Source organism: Oncorhynchus keta, chromosome 19, assembly GCF_023373465.1.
Source record: "Oncorhynchus keta strain PuntledgeMale-10-30-2019 chromosome 19, Oket_V2, whole genome shotgun sequence".
Taxonomy (NCBI): domain Eukaryota; kingdom Metazoa; phylum Chordata; class Actinopteri; order Salmoniformes; family Salmonidae; genus Oncorhynchus; species Oncorhynchus keta.
In genome coordinates this window covers 43,256,119-43,273,532 of record NC_068439.1, presented here as the reverse complement: position 1 = coordinate 43,273,532, position 17,414 = coordinate 43,256,119, and the positions used below count along the sequence as shown (strand labels likewise).

General features: G+C 45.6%; 1 protein-coding gene across 2 annotated transcripts in view; it reads left to right on the top strand.

Moving 5' to 3' along the window:
• Window positions 1–14,182, top strand: part of LOC118398357 (ephrin-A3-like) — a 111,138-nt gene extending 96,956 nt beyond the window's left edge. For both annotated transcript variants that reach the window (XM_035793615.1, XM_035793614.1), the window contains one exon: window positions 11,837–14,182. In XM_035793615.1, the coding sequence (XP_035649508.1) occupies window positions 11,837–11,955 (119 nt within the window). In that variant the 3' untranslated portion in view covers window positions 11,956–14,182. The remainder of the gene's footprint in view (window positions 1–11,836) is intronic.
• Window positions 14,183–17,414: the final 3,232 nt, after the last annotated feature.

Sequence of the window (17,414 nt, the reverse complement as noted above, 5' to 3'; positions counted from 1 at the left end):
TGGTCCGTGTGCAGGTCAAATTCCCTCCCAAGAAGGTAGTAACGGAGGCTATCCAGGGCCCACTTTATAGCCAGGCACTCCTTTTCGATTGTAGAATACCTGGTTTCCCTGGGCAACAGCTTCCGACTCAGGTACAGCACAGGAAGCTCTTCTCTTGGCTCCCCTTGGGCCAGTACAGCTCCAATTCCTACAGCCGAAGCGTCCACCTGCACGAGAAATCTCTTCTGAAAATCAGGGGTCTGGAGAACAGGGAATGAGCACAGTCGTTTTTTCAGTGTCATGAAGGCTTCCTCACACTCCTCAGTCCACTTCACAGGGTTGCTGGCCCCCTTCGAAGTGAGGTTGGTCAGAGGGACAGCGATGGTCGAAAACTGTGGAACGAATCTCCGGTACCACCCTGCCAGACCTAGGAAGGACTTCACCTGTGTCTTGGTTCTGGGTTGAGGGCTATTCCTGATGGACTCCACTTTCTCCACCTGAGGCCGTACTTCACCCTTACCCAGCTGGTAACCCAGGTACTTTGTCTCCTGTTTCGCCCACTCACACTTCAGGAGGTTAAGCGTGAGGCCTGCTTCATGGATCTTCCCCAGGACTCTGCTAAGATGCTGTATGTGCTCCTCCCAGGAGTGGCTGTAGATCACCACGTCATCCAAGTAAGCAGCACAGTAATCGTCACAGTCCTGGAGGACCTTGTCCATCAGCCTCTGGAAAGTCGCAGGGGCCCCATGAAGGCCAAACGGCATGACCTTGAACTGGAACAGGCCCATTGGCGTCCGGAATGCAGTGTAGGCCTTGGATTGTTCATCCAGGGGCACCTGCCAGTACCCTTTGCAGAGATCCAATGTGGTGATGTAATGAGCTCTACCTATTCTCTCCAGTAAGTCGTCAATGCGGGGCATGGGATAGGCATCAAACTGGGAGATGGCATTCACCTTACGGAAGTCCATGCAGACGCGCAAAGAGCCATCCTTCTTTGGGACAATGACAATAGGGCTGCTCCATTCACTTGAAGATGGCTCGACAACATCCATCTCTATCATGGTGTGGACCTCTTCCTTGAGGGCTACCACCAGCCTCTCAGGCACACGGTAAGGATGCTGGCGGACAGGGTTCTGGCCAGGTTTCAAACGAATGACGTGTTCTAGGACTTTGGTTCTTCCTGGTCTCTGACTGAAGAGGGCCGGATACTTGCCAAACAGCTGCTTCAGCTCATCTTGCTTGTCTTCTTCCAGGTGAGCCAGTATGACTTCTGCTCGTTCTTTCCATGCCTCTGTGACCCCATCCGACTCATCCTCTTCTACTCTGCGGACCAGAAAGGACTTTCCTTTGGAGAGTTCCTCTTTCTCCTCCCAGGCCTTGAGAAGGTTCACATGGTAGGTTTGCTTCTTCTTACCCTTGTCCGGGTGCAGCACCTCGTAGGTCACTGGGCCCATCTTCCTCCCGATTAGGTACGGTCCTTGCCATTGCGCAAGGAGCTTGCTGGTAGACGAGGGAAGGAGGAGCAGGACTTTCTGTCCTGGCTCAAACTCTCTGTGGCGAGCGTGCTGGTCATAGCCTCTCTTCTGGGCCTTCTGGGCTTGCTGAAGGTTTGCTCTAGCTTCCTCTCGGTACCGTTCCAACCTGTCTCGCATCTGGAGGACATACTGGACAATCCCCTGTCCTGAGGTAGCTACTGGGGAACCTTCCCAGCACTTCTTCAGCAGGTCCAGTGGTCCTTGCACTGGCCATCCATAGAGGAGTTCGAATGGCGAGAAACCTGTCGATGCCTGAGGCACCTCCCTGTAAGCAAAAAGCAGAAAGGGTAACCACCTATCCCAGTCTTTACCAGTGTCAGCCACAAACTTCCTCAACATGTTCTTGAGCGTTTGATTGAATCTCTCTACGAGCCCATCCGTTTGGGGATGGTAGGGAGTAGTCCTCAAGCCTTTAATGCCCAGCTGTCGGTGGAGTTGAACCATCAGTCGCGAGGTGAAGTTTGTCCCTTGGTCCGTCAGGAATTCATCTGGGATTCCTACACGAGAGAAGAGCTGAACAAGAGCACTGATTATTTTTGGAGTGGTTATGGAACGGAGTGGGAAGGCTTCTGGGAACCGGGTGGCATAGTCACAGATCACCAATATATACTTGTAACCTGCACTACTCTTCTCCAAGGGTCCAACAATGTCCATTGCAATTCTCTTGAATGGGGTAGAGATAACTGGCAGTGAACATAGAGGAGCCCGTTCAGACCTACGGACAGCACTGGTTTTCTGGCACGTGGGGCATGATTTGCAGTATTTTTGTACATCAGTATACATGGAGGGCCAAAAGAAACGGGAGCCTAGCCTAAGATAGGTCTTATGTTGCCCTAGATGGCCTGCCCATGGAACTGTATGTGCAAGGTTGAGAACAAGTGGTCTACAGGTAGATGGCACCACCAACTTCCTGCTATCTGCCTCTGACCCAAGGTAGAGTATGTGGTTATCTACTGTGTAAATCCCCCACATGAAGATTGACTGTCCCCAGCTAAGGCCTTGTCAAACAAACATTTCAAGGTTGCGTCAGACTTCTGCAGTGTAGCAAAATTTTGTGGAACATCCCATTGCACCTCTAACCCAGACACATCAGCAACAGGTACAGGGGTTCCCACATACTTCTCAAGACGCCGCTGGCGGCGTGACTTTCTGGGCCCTTTGGTTCCCCCCTCGCACAGACTATCACACAAGTCAGGCAGAGGTTGTAAACCAGCTTTGGCCTGGGCACGAGTGACAACTGAACATGCCATCTGAACATCAGACTGGCAAACTGACTGCTCATATAGCTGACCCCCCACACTTCCCAACAGATCAGAGAGTACAGGCACATCCCTCCCCAAAATCATCTCAAAAGGTAGCTTCTCCATTACCCCAACTTTGAGGAGGTATTTCTGACCCTGAATCTCAACTGTGAGCTCAGCTGTGGGCTGCTGTGACTGGTCACCATGGACACATTGGATCAGTGTCTGATGACCATAATCAATGTCATTAACAGGTACATTACCTTTTCTGATCAATGACAGGGAACTGCCGGTGTCAATCATTGCAGTAAGACTTTTACCATTCACTTTTACAGGTACCAAGCATGACCCTTCCCGAGTCTGACTATTCTGAACACCATCCCCCTCTCTGGGTACATAACAGTAACCTGAGAGCTTGGATTTACGTAGCGGACACATTGAAGCCTTGTGCCCCTGCTGCCGGCAGTAAAAACAGGTCAGACCCCTCCCATCAGAGCGAACTGCATGATCCCTTACCTCCCTCCCAGACACATAACCCCCAGAGTTACCTCCACCATCTCTGGCGTTTCTGATGTCCCTTGTGTCTCTGAGACTCCTTGGAGCGGGTGCTGCAGGTTGTGGTGGGCCCCCTTTACGTGCATTAAGATACTGCAGTGCAAGCTTGGCCGCCATAAGCCCGTCCTTGGGCTCGTGCTCTCGGACCCAGGTTCGAATGTCGTGTGGTAGAACTTGTAGAAGTTGCTCGAGGATGATGACCTCCCCGATTTCGTCCTGTGTCTTCTCCCCCGGTCGAACCCATCGTCGGTAGAGACCCTTGAGGCGGTGGTACGTCTCTGTCGGCGACTCACCCGATGGCGTTGATGCAGCTCTGAAGCGTTGACGGTAGGTTTCCGGTGAGATGTCAAACTTCACTAGCAGCGCTTCCTTCAAGCCCTTGTAGACATTGGACAGCCCCTCATCCATTGCTGTGTAAGCCTCTAAGGCCTTGCCCGTGAGCAATGGGACAAGCCTGCAGGCCCACTCTACCTCAGGCCACTGCCACGTCTTAGCCATGCGCTCAAACCTCAGCATGTAGTTTTCAATGTCCTCCCCCTGCTGGTATGAGGGCATCTTTGGCTCCTTCCTCAGGAATGCTGGAAGATGGACGTTAACACTGCTGGACTGGTCTCCTGGTGCTGGCCTCATTACTGCTTGGGGTGCCTGCTGTGGAGTTGAAGTCCCTGCTGCATCGAGCCTTTGTCGTCCTGGTGTTGGAAGACCCAATCTTGGGCTCTCACTGACGAGTTCCGCCTGGTGGGGAGCTGTGAGGATAGATTGGCGTAGGCCACGTAACTCCTGCTTGAGGTCTTCGTCCCTCCTCTCAAGGCAGGTGAAAAGTTGCTGAAAAAGGGTTACCATGGTTGGGTGTGGTTCTGGTCCCCCAACTGCTCCTTCAGTCAGCAGCTCACCCAGTTCTGGTTGTCTTTGGCCCCGCGGTCGGGCTCCTAGTTTCTCATACTTGACCTCTTCTTCACCAGACGATTCCATGGTATTCCACCCCGGTTCAACTACAGGTACCTTTTCTGACAGTTGATGCTGTTGCTGAGAACGCAATCCTGTACGCATTCCTTTACCTCTTGTTGGAATTCACTGATTTGCGGTACGCCATCCCACCGCTGCCACCATATGTCACGTAGAGTAGGCCAGAAGGCTAAACTGGATACCCTAACCTCTATCAAAATAAAAAGATGGCGGAACCGCAAAAGTTCTTCTGTGCAAAGGTGTTTATTTACAAGTGAATTCCGGAACAAAAAACAACAGTACTGCCTTATGGGACAGCTTAAAAACAATGCTGCCCCATCCACAGCTCAATCCAAAATTCCCTCCCCATGACTGAAAGAGAGGCTCCTTTTGTAGGGCTAGCCCCTCCCCTCAGAACAATTAACAACAACCTAACCTAATTATTTCATCAATTAACAATACAAACCTACATTTTCCATGAACTAAACATACTAAAGGATATACATTGCAACACGGTTTCAAACAATATCACAACATAACATTTACAACATTACATCACTACTGACAATATCTTTCCATATGCCCATATGCATTAATGAGCCATTTGGGACAGGCACTATAAAGCCAACCCAATTCCCTTAGCTCGGGTCCTTTTCCAGCATACCCGGAAGCTACAGAGATGGAGAGAGAGGAACAGAACAAACAAACAATGCGCTCATCCACAACATTGATAAGTATAATAATTATTGTATCTCTCAAATATGAACACTGACAAGTGTGAAATGCATGCACCAAGACAGAAGTTAATTTGTGTGTCGACCCACATTGTTAACTTATCTTATAATGGCGCAGGGAGGAGTGATGAATATGTGTGTGCGTTAAAGAACCAAATGCTGCCCGCGGCCAGTGACGGACTTCTACGTCACATGCAGACTGACATCTCTGGCTGCTTCATACAGACTGACAGCTCTGGCTGCTTCATGCAGACTGACAGCTCTGGCTGCTTCATACAGACTGACAGCTCTGACTGCTCCATGCAGGCTGACAGCTCTGACTGCTTCATACAGACTGACAGCTCTGGCTGCTTTATGCAGACTGACAGCTCTGACTGCTCCATGCAGGCTGACAGCACCCTGCAGACTGGCAGCTCCTTGCAGACTGGCAGCTCTTTGCAGACTGACAGCTCTGGCTGCTTCATGCAGACTGACAGCTCTGGCTGCTTCATGCAGACTGACAGCTCAGGCTGCTCCGAACAGGCAGGAGGCTCCGGCAGCGCTGTAGAAGAGGAAGGCTCTGATAGCGCTGAACAGGCGGGAGACTCCGACAGCGCAGGAGGGAAGGAAGGCTCTGATAGCGCTGAACAGACAGGAGACTCCAGCAGCGCTGTAGAGGAGGAAGGCTCTGATAGCGCTGAACAGGCGGGAGACTCCGACAGCACAGGAGAGGCGAGGCGCACTGTAGGCCTGATGCGTGGTGCTGGCACTGGTGATACTGGAGCGAGGACACGCACAGGAAGCCTGGTGCGGGGAGCTGCTACCGGAGGACTGGTGTGTGGAGGTGGCTCTGGATAGACCGGACCGTGCAGGCGCACTGGAGCTCTTGAGCACCGAGCCTGCCCAACCTTACCTGGCTCGATGCCCACTCTAGCCCGGCCAATACGAAGGGCTGGTATGAACCGCACCGGGCTATGCACCCGCACTGGAAACACTGTGCGCTCCATAGCATAACACGGTGCCTGCCCGGTCTCTCTAGCCCCCCGGTAAGCACAGGGAGTTTGCGCAGGTCTCCTACCTGGCATAGCCATACTCCCTGTAAGCCCCCTCCCAATAATTTTTTGGGGCTGCTTTTCGGGCTTCCTTGCCAACCGTGTTCCCTCGTATCGTCGGCTCCTATCTCCAGCTGCCTCTGCTCTCCTAAGTGCCTCCACCTGTTCCTTGGGACGGCGATATTCTCCAGGCTGCGCCCAGGGTCCTTTTCCGTCTAATATCTCCTCCCAAGTCCAGAAGTCCTTTGATCGCTGCTCCTCACGATTAACAGGGAGAGTTGGCTCAGGTCTGAATCCTGACTCTGCCACTCTCTCCCTGAGCCCTCCCCCAATACATTTTCGGGGGTGACTCTCGGGTTTCTTTCTGCGCCGCCGTGTCTTTCTCTTCGACTCCATTCTCCTATAGCCCTCTTCGCACTGCTCCAGCGAATCCCAGGCGGGCTCCGGCACTCTCTCTGGGTTGACCGCCCACCTGTCTATTTCTTCCCACGTAGTATACTCCATACCTCTGCTGTCCATAACGTCTTCCCATGTCCATTCTCCGAATAATTCATCCTCCTTTCGCTGCTCATGCTGTCGCTGCCTGTTACCACGCCACTCGGTCCGTGTGTGGTGGGTGATTCTGTAACGGCGTTCTTCGTTTGTTGAAAGAGAGTCGGACCGAAATGCAGCGTGGTTGTTACTCATGATCTTTAATGAAGGATCGCAATACACAAAATAACTTATACATATACAAAACAAAAAACGGAACGTGAAACCTAATTACAGCCTATCTGGTGAAACTACACAGAGACAGGAACAATCACCCACGAAATACAAAGAGAAACCCAGGCTACCTAAATACGGTTCCCAATCAGAGACAACGAGAATCACCTGACTCTGATTGAGAACCGCCTCAGGCAGCCAAGCCCATACAACACCCCTACTCAGCCGCAATCCCAATAACTACAAAACCCCAATACGAAATACAACAAAACAAACCCATGTCACACCCTGGCCTGACCAAACAATCAACGAAAACACAAAACACTAAGACCAAGGCGTGACACTTATATATAAAATAGATTTTTTTAAATCCCTCATCAGTCTACAGACAGTACCCTATATTTAGACATTTTTGCACATTTATTAAAATGAAAAAAAAAACAACTCTGTTGAAGCACCTTTGGCAGCGATTACAGCCTTGAGTCTTCTTGGGTATGACGCTACAAGCTTGGCATGCCTGTATTTGTGGAGTTTCTCCCATTCTTCTCTGCACATCCTCTCAAGCTCTGTCAGGTTGGATGGGGAAAATCGCTGCACAGCTATTTTCAGGTCTCTGCAGGGCTGTTCGATCAAGTTCAAGTCTGGGCTCTGGCAGTGCCACTCAATGACTTTCAGAGCATTGTCCCAAAGCCACTCCTGCGTTGTATTGGCTGTGTGCTTAGGGTAATTGACCTGTTGGAAGGTGAACCTTCGCCCCAGTCTGAGGTCTTGGGCACTCTGGAACAGGTTTGTTTTATCAATGTTCTCTCTGTACTTTGCTTGCTTCATCTTTCCTTCGATCCTGACAAGTCTCCCAGTCCCAGCTGCTGAAAAACATCCCCACAGCATGATTCTGCCACCACCATGCTTCCCCGTAGGGATAGTGCCATGTTTACTCCAGACGTGGCGCTTGGCCAAAGAGTTCAATCTTAGTTTCATCAGACCAGAGAATCTTGTTTCTCATGGACTGAGAGTCGTTTAGTTTTTTTTTGGCAAACTACAAGCTTGCTGTCATGTGCCTTTTACTGAGGAGTGGCTTCCATCTGGACACTCCACCATAAAGCCCTGATTGGTGGAGTGCTGCAGAGATGGTTGTCCTTCTAGGAGGTTCCCCCATCTCCACAGAGGATCTCTGGAGCTCTGTCAGAGTGACCATTGGGTTCTTGGTCATCTCTCTGACCAAGGTCCTTCTCCCCCGATTGCTCAGTTTGACTGGGTGGCCAGCTCTAGGAAGAGTCTTGGTGGTTCTAAGCTTCTTCCATTTAAGAATGATGGAGGCTACCGTGTTCTTGGGGACCTTCAATGCTGTAGACATTTTTTGGTACCCTTCCCCAGATCTGTGCCTCGACACAATCCTGTCTCAGAGCTCTACGGACAGTTCTTTCGACATCATGCCTTGTTTTTTGCTCTGACATGCACTGTCAACAGTGGGACCTTTATATAGACAGATGTGGGCCTCCAAGTCATGTCCAATCAATTATAGAAACATCTCAAGGATGATCAATGGAAACAGGATGCACATGAGCTCAATTTCGAGTGTCATAGCAAAGGATCTGAATACTTAAGGTATTTCTGTTTTATTATTAATATATTTGCTCAAATTTCTAAAAACCTGTCTTTGCTTTGACATTATTGGTTATTGTGTGTAGATTGATGAGAAAAAAATTATTAAGGCTGTAACGTAACAAAATGTGGAAAAAGTGAAGAGATCTGAATACTATCCGAATGCACTGTATGTATATGGGGGATACAATCATCCCAGCTCTGCAGATTTTGCTGCGACAAGACGGAATCATTAGGTCACTTGTTTTGGTACTGCCCATATGTAGCTTGTTTTTGGTCGTAGGTTCAGCAATGGCTGAAGAATTGTGGCATTTACCTGGGGCGAACTCTGCATATAGCACTGCGACGTGATTTGAAAAGTCATAGTCAATTGATGAATAACATAAGAATAGTCTTAGAAAAAAATGGTTGTCTTTAATTTACAATCTGTAGAAACTATGAGAATAGAAAGGTTCTGAAATGTTGTGAAACATCACAGCACAGTGGGAAAATATATTGCAATTATAAACCCTAACCCTAACCCTAACCCTAACCCTAACCAAAACTGGATGGCCTTCAGAGATATATGGGAGGGGTTGAGGGTAGCTGGAGGGTGGGACTAAAAACAAACAAAAAATATAACTAATGTAAAATATAATGTGTCCGTAAAATGTATATGGTATGTATAAGCTGGATGTAGAAGCCTAAGTATTCGTTTACTCCAATTAGGAGAGGAGTGGTAGGAGTTGCGAAAAATAATAAAGAAGGGGAATATATTAAAATATATTCTTTATATATATATATATATATATACTGAACAAAAATATAAACACAACATGTAAAGTGTTGGTCCCATGTTAAAAGTTCCCAGAAAATTTGGGAACTAATTTCTCTCAAATGTGCATAAATGTGTTTACATCCCTGTTAGTGAAGATTTCTCCTTTGCAAAATAATCCATCCACCTGAATGGTGTGGCAAATCAAGAAGCTGATTCAGCAGCATAATCATTGCACAGGTAATGTGCTGAGGACAATTACAGGCCACTCTAAAATGTGCAGTTTTGTCACACAACATAATGCCGCAGATGTCTCAAGTTTTGAGAGAGCGTGGAAATGTCCACCAGAGCTGTTGCCAGATAATTGAATGTTAATTTCTCTACCATAAGCCACCTCCAACGTCGTTTTGGAGAACCGGCCTCACAACAGTGTCGTGTGAGCTAGCAGTTTGCTGACGTCATGTGATGTGTGAACAGAGTGCACCTTGGTGGCGGTGGGGGTTGTGGTATGGGCAGGCATAAGCTACGGACAACACAATTGCATTTTATCAATGTCAATAGAGATAACGTGACGAGATCCTGAGGCCCATTGTTGTGCCATGATAATGCACGGCCCCATGTCGCAAGGATCTGTACACATTTCCTGGAAGCTCAAAATGTCCCAGTTCTCCAATGGCCTGCATACTCAATGTACCATTTCCCGCCAATATCTAGCAACTTCGCACAGCCATTGTAGAGGAGTGGGACAACATTCCACAGGCCACAATGAACAGCCTGATCAACTCTATGAGAACGACATGTCCTGCGCTGTATGAGGCAAATGGTGGTCACACCAGATACTGACTGGTTTTCTGATCACGCCACAACCTTTTTTTTAAAGTTATCTGTGACCAACAGATATATATCTGTATTCCCAGGCATGTGAAATCCATAGATTAGGGCCTAATGAATTTATTTCATTTGACTGACTTCCTTACATGAACTCATTAAAATCTTTGAAATTGCTGCGTGTTGCATGTAAATTTTTGTTCAGTATATATTTACAACAAAGATATGTGGTGTATTGGAAGTGATGCAGAGAATTACATTGATAGAAGTCACAATCCATCTTCCATATTAAAGCTGATCTCTTTTTTTTTCAAACACTACTTTACACAATCAGGGACACTATTCCACCTAATGCCGTGTCAATATTCTCTAACTTTGCAGCATACTAACTTCCTGTTCAGGTTAAAACTCACTTACAGTTTATATGGAACAAACTCACTCAACGCCCCTCCCTGTCTGAGATAACATATTGATGAATACCTTGTCAGCTAATCTCATAGAGTTAAATAAAGAACTCATATTTTTATTTGTGCAATTGTGGCATCTGTGACAGCATGGACATTGCTTTTGAGGCTCCAAGTAGTCAATGTTCTTTTTCTTTTGTGTTTGAAAGAAGTGTAAAGCTAATTTTAGTGGTTTACCGCCACCTGCAGTGCTGGAGTCCTGAATCAAATCTTGTGTGTTTATTGTTGAGAATAGATGGTGGTGATTTAGCTTAAAGCCATTAACTGACCATAGGCCATCCAATTTGAAGAAGACCATGCTCTGATCCTTGGCTGATTGCTCAAAATCCATAGGAATCCCCACCCAGTTGACTGCTTTAAAAGGGTAGGGGCCCTCAATGGCATGCTAAAATGGGTTATATCCATCTGGAGTCCTCTATCTAACTTTATGGGCTGTCAGCTGGAACAGTCTCAGTTTACCACATGGACTCGGCCCTATCACTTTACCATATTACTTTATTTGACCATGTCACTGGTGTAGATGTCAGGGTTGTGTCATCGTCGTAGCCGACAGACATGTTTCCTAATATTTTTAAGAATGGTTTTGACGTGTCAGACGCGCACAGACAAACCGGTCGAGTTGGATGTTGTTCTTTCTCTTGAGTCAACGAGGGGGAAAAGTCTGCTGCCACGTGTCATTCGTCGTATCAGTGTCACATCTTGTGTCTCTCTTAGTTCGTTAACTCTTCACTGTCTGTCCCCATAGTGGCCTATTTATTTTTATTTTTTCACCTTTTACTTAACTAGTCAAGTCAATTAAGAACAAATACTTATTTATAATGATGGCCTACCAGGGAACAGTGGGTTAACTGCCTTGTTCGGGTGCAGAACGACTTTTACCTTGTCAGCTCGGGGATTCAATCCAGCAACCTTTCGGTTACTGGCCCAATGCTCTAAACACTAGGCTACCTGCCTATAGGGAGGCTCAGGATTCTGGTCACACATCCCAAGCTTACTTTGAAAATTAGATGTATTTTCTCCCTGTTCTCTCTTTCTCTTGCTCTCCAGCTAATGCAGGATTGTGCCTAATCAATGGGTTTGTTCTATGTAAATTTCATTTAATTGCAAATCCTGCTAGATGAAGCCGAATCATTAGAATAAAAATATGCATACATTTTAAAAGATGAACAACAAAGTGTGTTTATTCCTCCTCCCAAGAGGGAATATGGCATCATATGTAGCAGCACAGGTGATAATTGCCGATTTTTGTTACATTTCTCTGTTTGTTCTCTACATGTGGATGTGCATTATTTGTATGCATTGCACAACATCGGCTGTAGATTGATTGAGTTAATGTGTCATTTGATGGTTTCTCTCACCCCATCTCTCTCTCTCTCTCTCTCTCTCTCTCTCTCTCTCTCGCACTCTCTCGGTCTGTCTCTGTCTGTCTCTCTTGCTCCCTCTGTCTCTCTCTCTCTCCACAGATGAATTTAACCCTGAAATTCCCAAACTGGAGAAGAGTGTCAGTGGCAGCAGCCGATCACGCGATCGCCTTCTGCTCACCGTGGCAACACTGCTCATCTCCGCCCTCCTGGTTTCCTAGCGACTGTCCCCCCGAGTGACATCACATGGATATCTGAACTGCTTAGACTGAAGGGCTCTGTATCCATTGACCCCGGATTCAATTAGAAAGTGAGAGGGAACCAAGTAAATGTCACACAATTCAACCAATCAAAAGCCAGAATTACAAACAATTTGACACAACCATAAAAAACAGGACTTATTCTCAAATCGTACTCACTCAATTCTATCTTAACTCACCTGTAGTCACTGTTGATACACAGCTTGTGCGACGTCTTTGGTCCATGCATTGTCGGACATACACTACGTGCATACGTGCCACTGCATTTTATGCATTTGGTGTGCCACCACACGGACCAAAGCAGAAAATGGCATTCAGACTTAGACATGATACAGCCATCATGCCTAGGCTGCCTCTGGCTACACACACACGGTTAAAGTAGGGCATGTGCAGTGGGATTTGTAATGGGAGTATGGCTGCCTGTCTATCTGCGAAGGAACTCGCATGACATTGTCTTCAGCTTGTCCCAATATGAAGGACCTTTGAGCTCTGTGGAGTAGGATGGCCATAACTGGACTGGTCTCCACTGAGCCTGACCAATGGACTGTCCAATAGGCTTTGATGGACGGGACTCAACTGGACTTGGCGGTGCTGCAGTACTGTGGACCATGCTGGACTCTGCCAAGATTCACTGTACTGTGCTGTGCCATATACTTGCAGCCATTTCTCTACACTGCTGCCATTCTACCGGATGTTAACCCATCTTTTACTGTCATAGATACGAGTTGGTCACACTGAGGCCCAAGTGTTAATGATGTTGACCGGAAGACAGAAATATTTTAAGAGAATCTCTATAACGCTTTCGAGAGCCCTTATCCATCTCCTCTAGATGTGCTCTAACTGTGGCTTTGTGGTGCATAGAAAGGTCCAAAGCCCACATGTCAAAGACAAAATAGACGGTGCCCTTCAAGAACTGGTCCTAGATCTGTTTTCATATCTGCCTTCAAACCTTATTAACTGGAATTAAAGAGACTCTGCACCTGTGCTTTGAGGGCATTTCCAGAAGCACAGATCTGTGTTTTTGCCTGATGCATCTACCCATAACACTTTGTCTGGGTTCCAGGTAGCAATCTTGTATCTATAGTCAACAGAATGGTTTCTATTGCCACAAATTACAATATTAAACATTTCATAACAACGAATACCCTACAAATCCAGACCTGATTATTGTTGTTTTTTCCTCCATCACTTTCAAAGGTTACCGAATCAGGGCTGTTCATTATTACAATCTCAGTCACTGTGGTAACTACCAAATACAGTAGTCACAGTGCGGCAGGTGCCCGAGGAAACTGTGATTTGTGTCACAGATTACTCTAGTCTCCATTTTGTAAACATGCGTGAATTTGCAGACAGACAGCAGTCCACAGATTTACTGTTTTATACTATAAAGTCTGACAATATTAGGATTGCATTTTCGATGACAATGCTGTATGGTTTATTAACATTTATTTACATTATTTATTGATTTGCTTGTTTATCCATGTACATTTCCAAGTATTTTTTCATTAAGCTATTGTACCAAATTTTTTTTACTTTTTTATTTTTGCTAAAGCATTTGCTTCTGTTAAGTACAGTACATGGATGTATGCCAGTTAAGACTTTTGAGGAGAGGTGTAACTATTCTTCTCACATGTTATAAAGCATTACATTTAACCATAGCATTTATGCCAGCAGCACGGGGGAAATAAGAGGAGAGGTGATACTGGATAAAAAACATCACTCCTCCAGTGCTGCACTTAAAATTCTTGACACGAGAAATGACGATAGTGCATTGTAATATAACTTTATAAACGTGCTGGTAGGTGCTGGATTTGTGTGTGTGTGTGGGTGTGTCAGAGAGAGTGAGAGAGAAAAGGCATTATTGAGAGAGAAAAACACATTGTTGTGCGTATGGAGGTATAAGGAGTGTGACTGTCCGCGCTTTCTAGTATGTGTGCATTTTAGACTTTTCGTATTCGTTGAGGGACTTGTTTGTAGGATCTGAATATGCAGGAGTGTATGAGAGATAGAGAGTATGTGCTTCAGTAATGTTAGCTTATGTTAGGGGCCGGGGGGATTTTAAAAAAGCATTTACTAATGTTGGAGACAACAACAAGAATTGTGTTTACCTTTGACAAGAATCAATTTAAAAACATGTAAATTGAACTAAAAATGACAATGATTAAAATGATGACAATAAAAATCATACTTTTAGCAAAAGTCTTTATACATCTATATCCTAAGTTAAATGATTCAGTTGCTAAGTTGTTTTGTCAGGAACGTTCTTTATAAGAATGATTTAGCCAGGCACGTCACCCGTGATACAAGTCAGTATTTGATGTCCATCCATGTCTAAGGACGTTGGGAGATGACGTGGAAACCAGCCACTAGGAGCAGCAGTGAGCGTTGTTACCTTCAAGGAGGCTTTGGTTTTGCTAGGGCGGTTCCAAAGGTTGCATGTTCGAATCCAGCGATAGAAAGTTGCTTTAAAAAAACAATTTTTAAGCCTATCCCTATCCCTTTACCGTAACCATTTGTAGTTCATTCCTAACCTTAAGAATGATGAGTTAATGCCTAAACTTAACCTTGGAATGATACGGAGAAGTTACTTACTAAACACTTGACATTTGAGAAACATGGATGAATGTCTAATTCTGACAGACTGTGAGAGCTTGTTGGATTTAGCACAACCTTTCAGTCTCCATTTATGTTTCTTTTCGTCTTTGATCTTCTATCTCACCTCCACCTTACCTTGCCCTAAACGTTCTCTTACTCTTACAGTTTGTGTGTTTATCTTCCCTTTCTGTTTGGTCCTTGTCTTTTCCTGTTAAAATCCATTCCCTCTCTCGTATACTCATTTGAACTATTTCCATCCTACATACTGACACGCACAACCCACTCATCCACACTAACACCTTCATCACATGGCCTGTGCTTACAGTAATATATCTCCACTTGAGAGCACAAACGCAACACCCATAAAACATAATGACAACGTGGGGAAAACCAACCTACTGCTCCATCTCTCTGTCTCTCTCTCCATCCCCCATTCCCCCGCTCTCCTCCCCACAAAACACCTGCAAGCCATTCATGTCTCCACACATCTCCATCTCCCTCAGTCTTTCTCCCCGCCCCTCCACCCCTCGCTCCCTGTGCCCCTGTCAGTTTCTCTCTAATCTTGGTACGCTAACCGGAGAAGTCTACAAAAGGGACTGACACATACAGTTGAAGTCGGAAGTTTACATACACCTACAGTGGGACAAAAAAGTATTTAGTCAGCCACCAATTGTGCAAGTTCTCCCACTTAAAAATATGAGAGGCCTGTAATTTTCATCATAGATGCACTTCAACTATGACAGACGAAATGAGAAAAAAATCCAGAAAATCACATTGTAGGATTTTTAATGAATTTATTAGCAAATTATGGTGGAAAATAAGTATTTGGTCACCTACAAACAAGCAAGATTTCTGGCTTTCACAGACCTGTAACTTCTTCTTTAAGAGGCTCCTCTCTCCTCCACTCGTTACCAGCTTGGAAAATTCCAGAAAATGATGTCATGGCTTCTGATAGGCTAATTGACATAATTTGAGACAATAGGAGGTGTACCTGTGGATGTATTTCAAGGCCTACCTTCAAACCCAGTGCCTCTTTGCTTGACATCATGGGAAAATCAGAAGAAATCAGCCAAGACCTCCACAAGTCTCGTTCATCCTTGGGAGCAATTTCCAAATGCATGAAGGTACCACGTTCATCTGTACAAACAATAGTACGCAAGTATAAACACCATGGGACCAAGCAGCCGTCACACCGCTCAGGAAGGAGACGTGTTCTGTCTCCTAGAGATGAACGTACTTTGGTGTGAAAAGTGCAAATCAATCCCAGAACAACAGCAAAGGACCTTGTGAAGATGCTGGAGGAAACAGGTACACAAGTATCTATATCCACAGTAAAACGAGTCCTATATTGACATAACCTGAAAGGCCGCTCAACAAGGAAGAATCCACTGCTCCAAAACCGCCATAAAAAAGCCAGACTATGTTTTACAACTGCACATGGGGACAAAGATCGTACTTTTTGGAGAAATGTCCTCTGGTCTGATGAAACAAAAATAGAACTGTTTGGCCATAATGACCATTGTTATGTTTGGAGGAAGAAGGGGGAGGCTTGCATGCCGAAGAACATCATCCCAACCATGAAGCACGGGGGTGGCAGCATCATGTTTTGGGGGTGCTTTTCTGCAGGAGGGACTGGTGCACTTCACAAAATAGATGGTGTCATGAGGAAGGAAAATTATGTGGATATATTGAAGCAACATCTCAAGACATCAGTCAGGAAGTTAAAACTTGGTCACAAATGGGTCTTCCAAATGGTCAATGACACCAAGCATACTTCCAAAGTTGTGGCAAAATGGCTTAAGGACAACACAGTCAAGGTATTGGAGTGGCCATAACAAAGCCCTGACCTCAATCCTATAGAAAATTGGTTGGCAGAACTAAAAAAGCATGTGCGAGCAAGGAGGCCTATAAACCTGACTCAGTTACACCAGCTCTGTCAGGAGGAATGGGCCAAAATTCCCCCAACGTATTGTGGGAAGCTTGTGGAAGGCTACTCGAAACGTTTGACCCAAGTTTAACAATTTAAAGACAATGCTACCAAATACTAATTGAATGTATGTCAACTTCTGACCCACGGGGAATGTGATAAAAGAAATAAAAGCTGAAATAAATCATTCTCTCTACTATTATTCTGACATTTCACATTCTTAAAATAAAGTGGTGATCCTAACTGACCTATGACAGGGAATTTTTGCTAGCATTAAATGTCAGGAATTGTGAAAAACTTAGTTTAAATGTATTTGGCTAAGGTGTATGTAAACTTCCGTCTTCAACTGTATATCAGATGCAGTAATGTCCACATCAGAGAGAAAAGAGGGCAAGTTAAATTTCTCTTTCATGTTTTACATCACTGTTTCCCAATCCAGGTCCTGGGCACCCAAAAAGGTGCATGTTTGTTTTTTCCCTGGGACTACTGTAACACACCTGATTCAACGAAAGGCTTGATGATAAGTTTATTCGTTGAATCAAGTCAAGTGTTACTTAGTGCTAAGTGCACTTCTTTGTGTCCTCAGGATGAGGTTTGGGAATGATTGTGCTTCTAGCTTTATTTCTCTCTTTCTCTCTCTCTCCTGCTTTTCAATCCAATGACAAAGCTGTTTAGCTGGAGGTGAAAAAGGTGCAGAGGAACGTTAACTGGTGTCTTGTTGCAATTATAGATATTAAAACCTGATTATATCTGACATTTATGGGTTTAATTGAAAGATAGGTAGTTGTCACCTTGGCTCTCTGCATGCACATGCTTTTGGGATCTAAGTCAGTCTCCTTTAAACTTGTACATTCATTTAATACTTACATTTTGTATGATTTATTTATGTTTTCTGGGG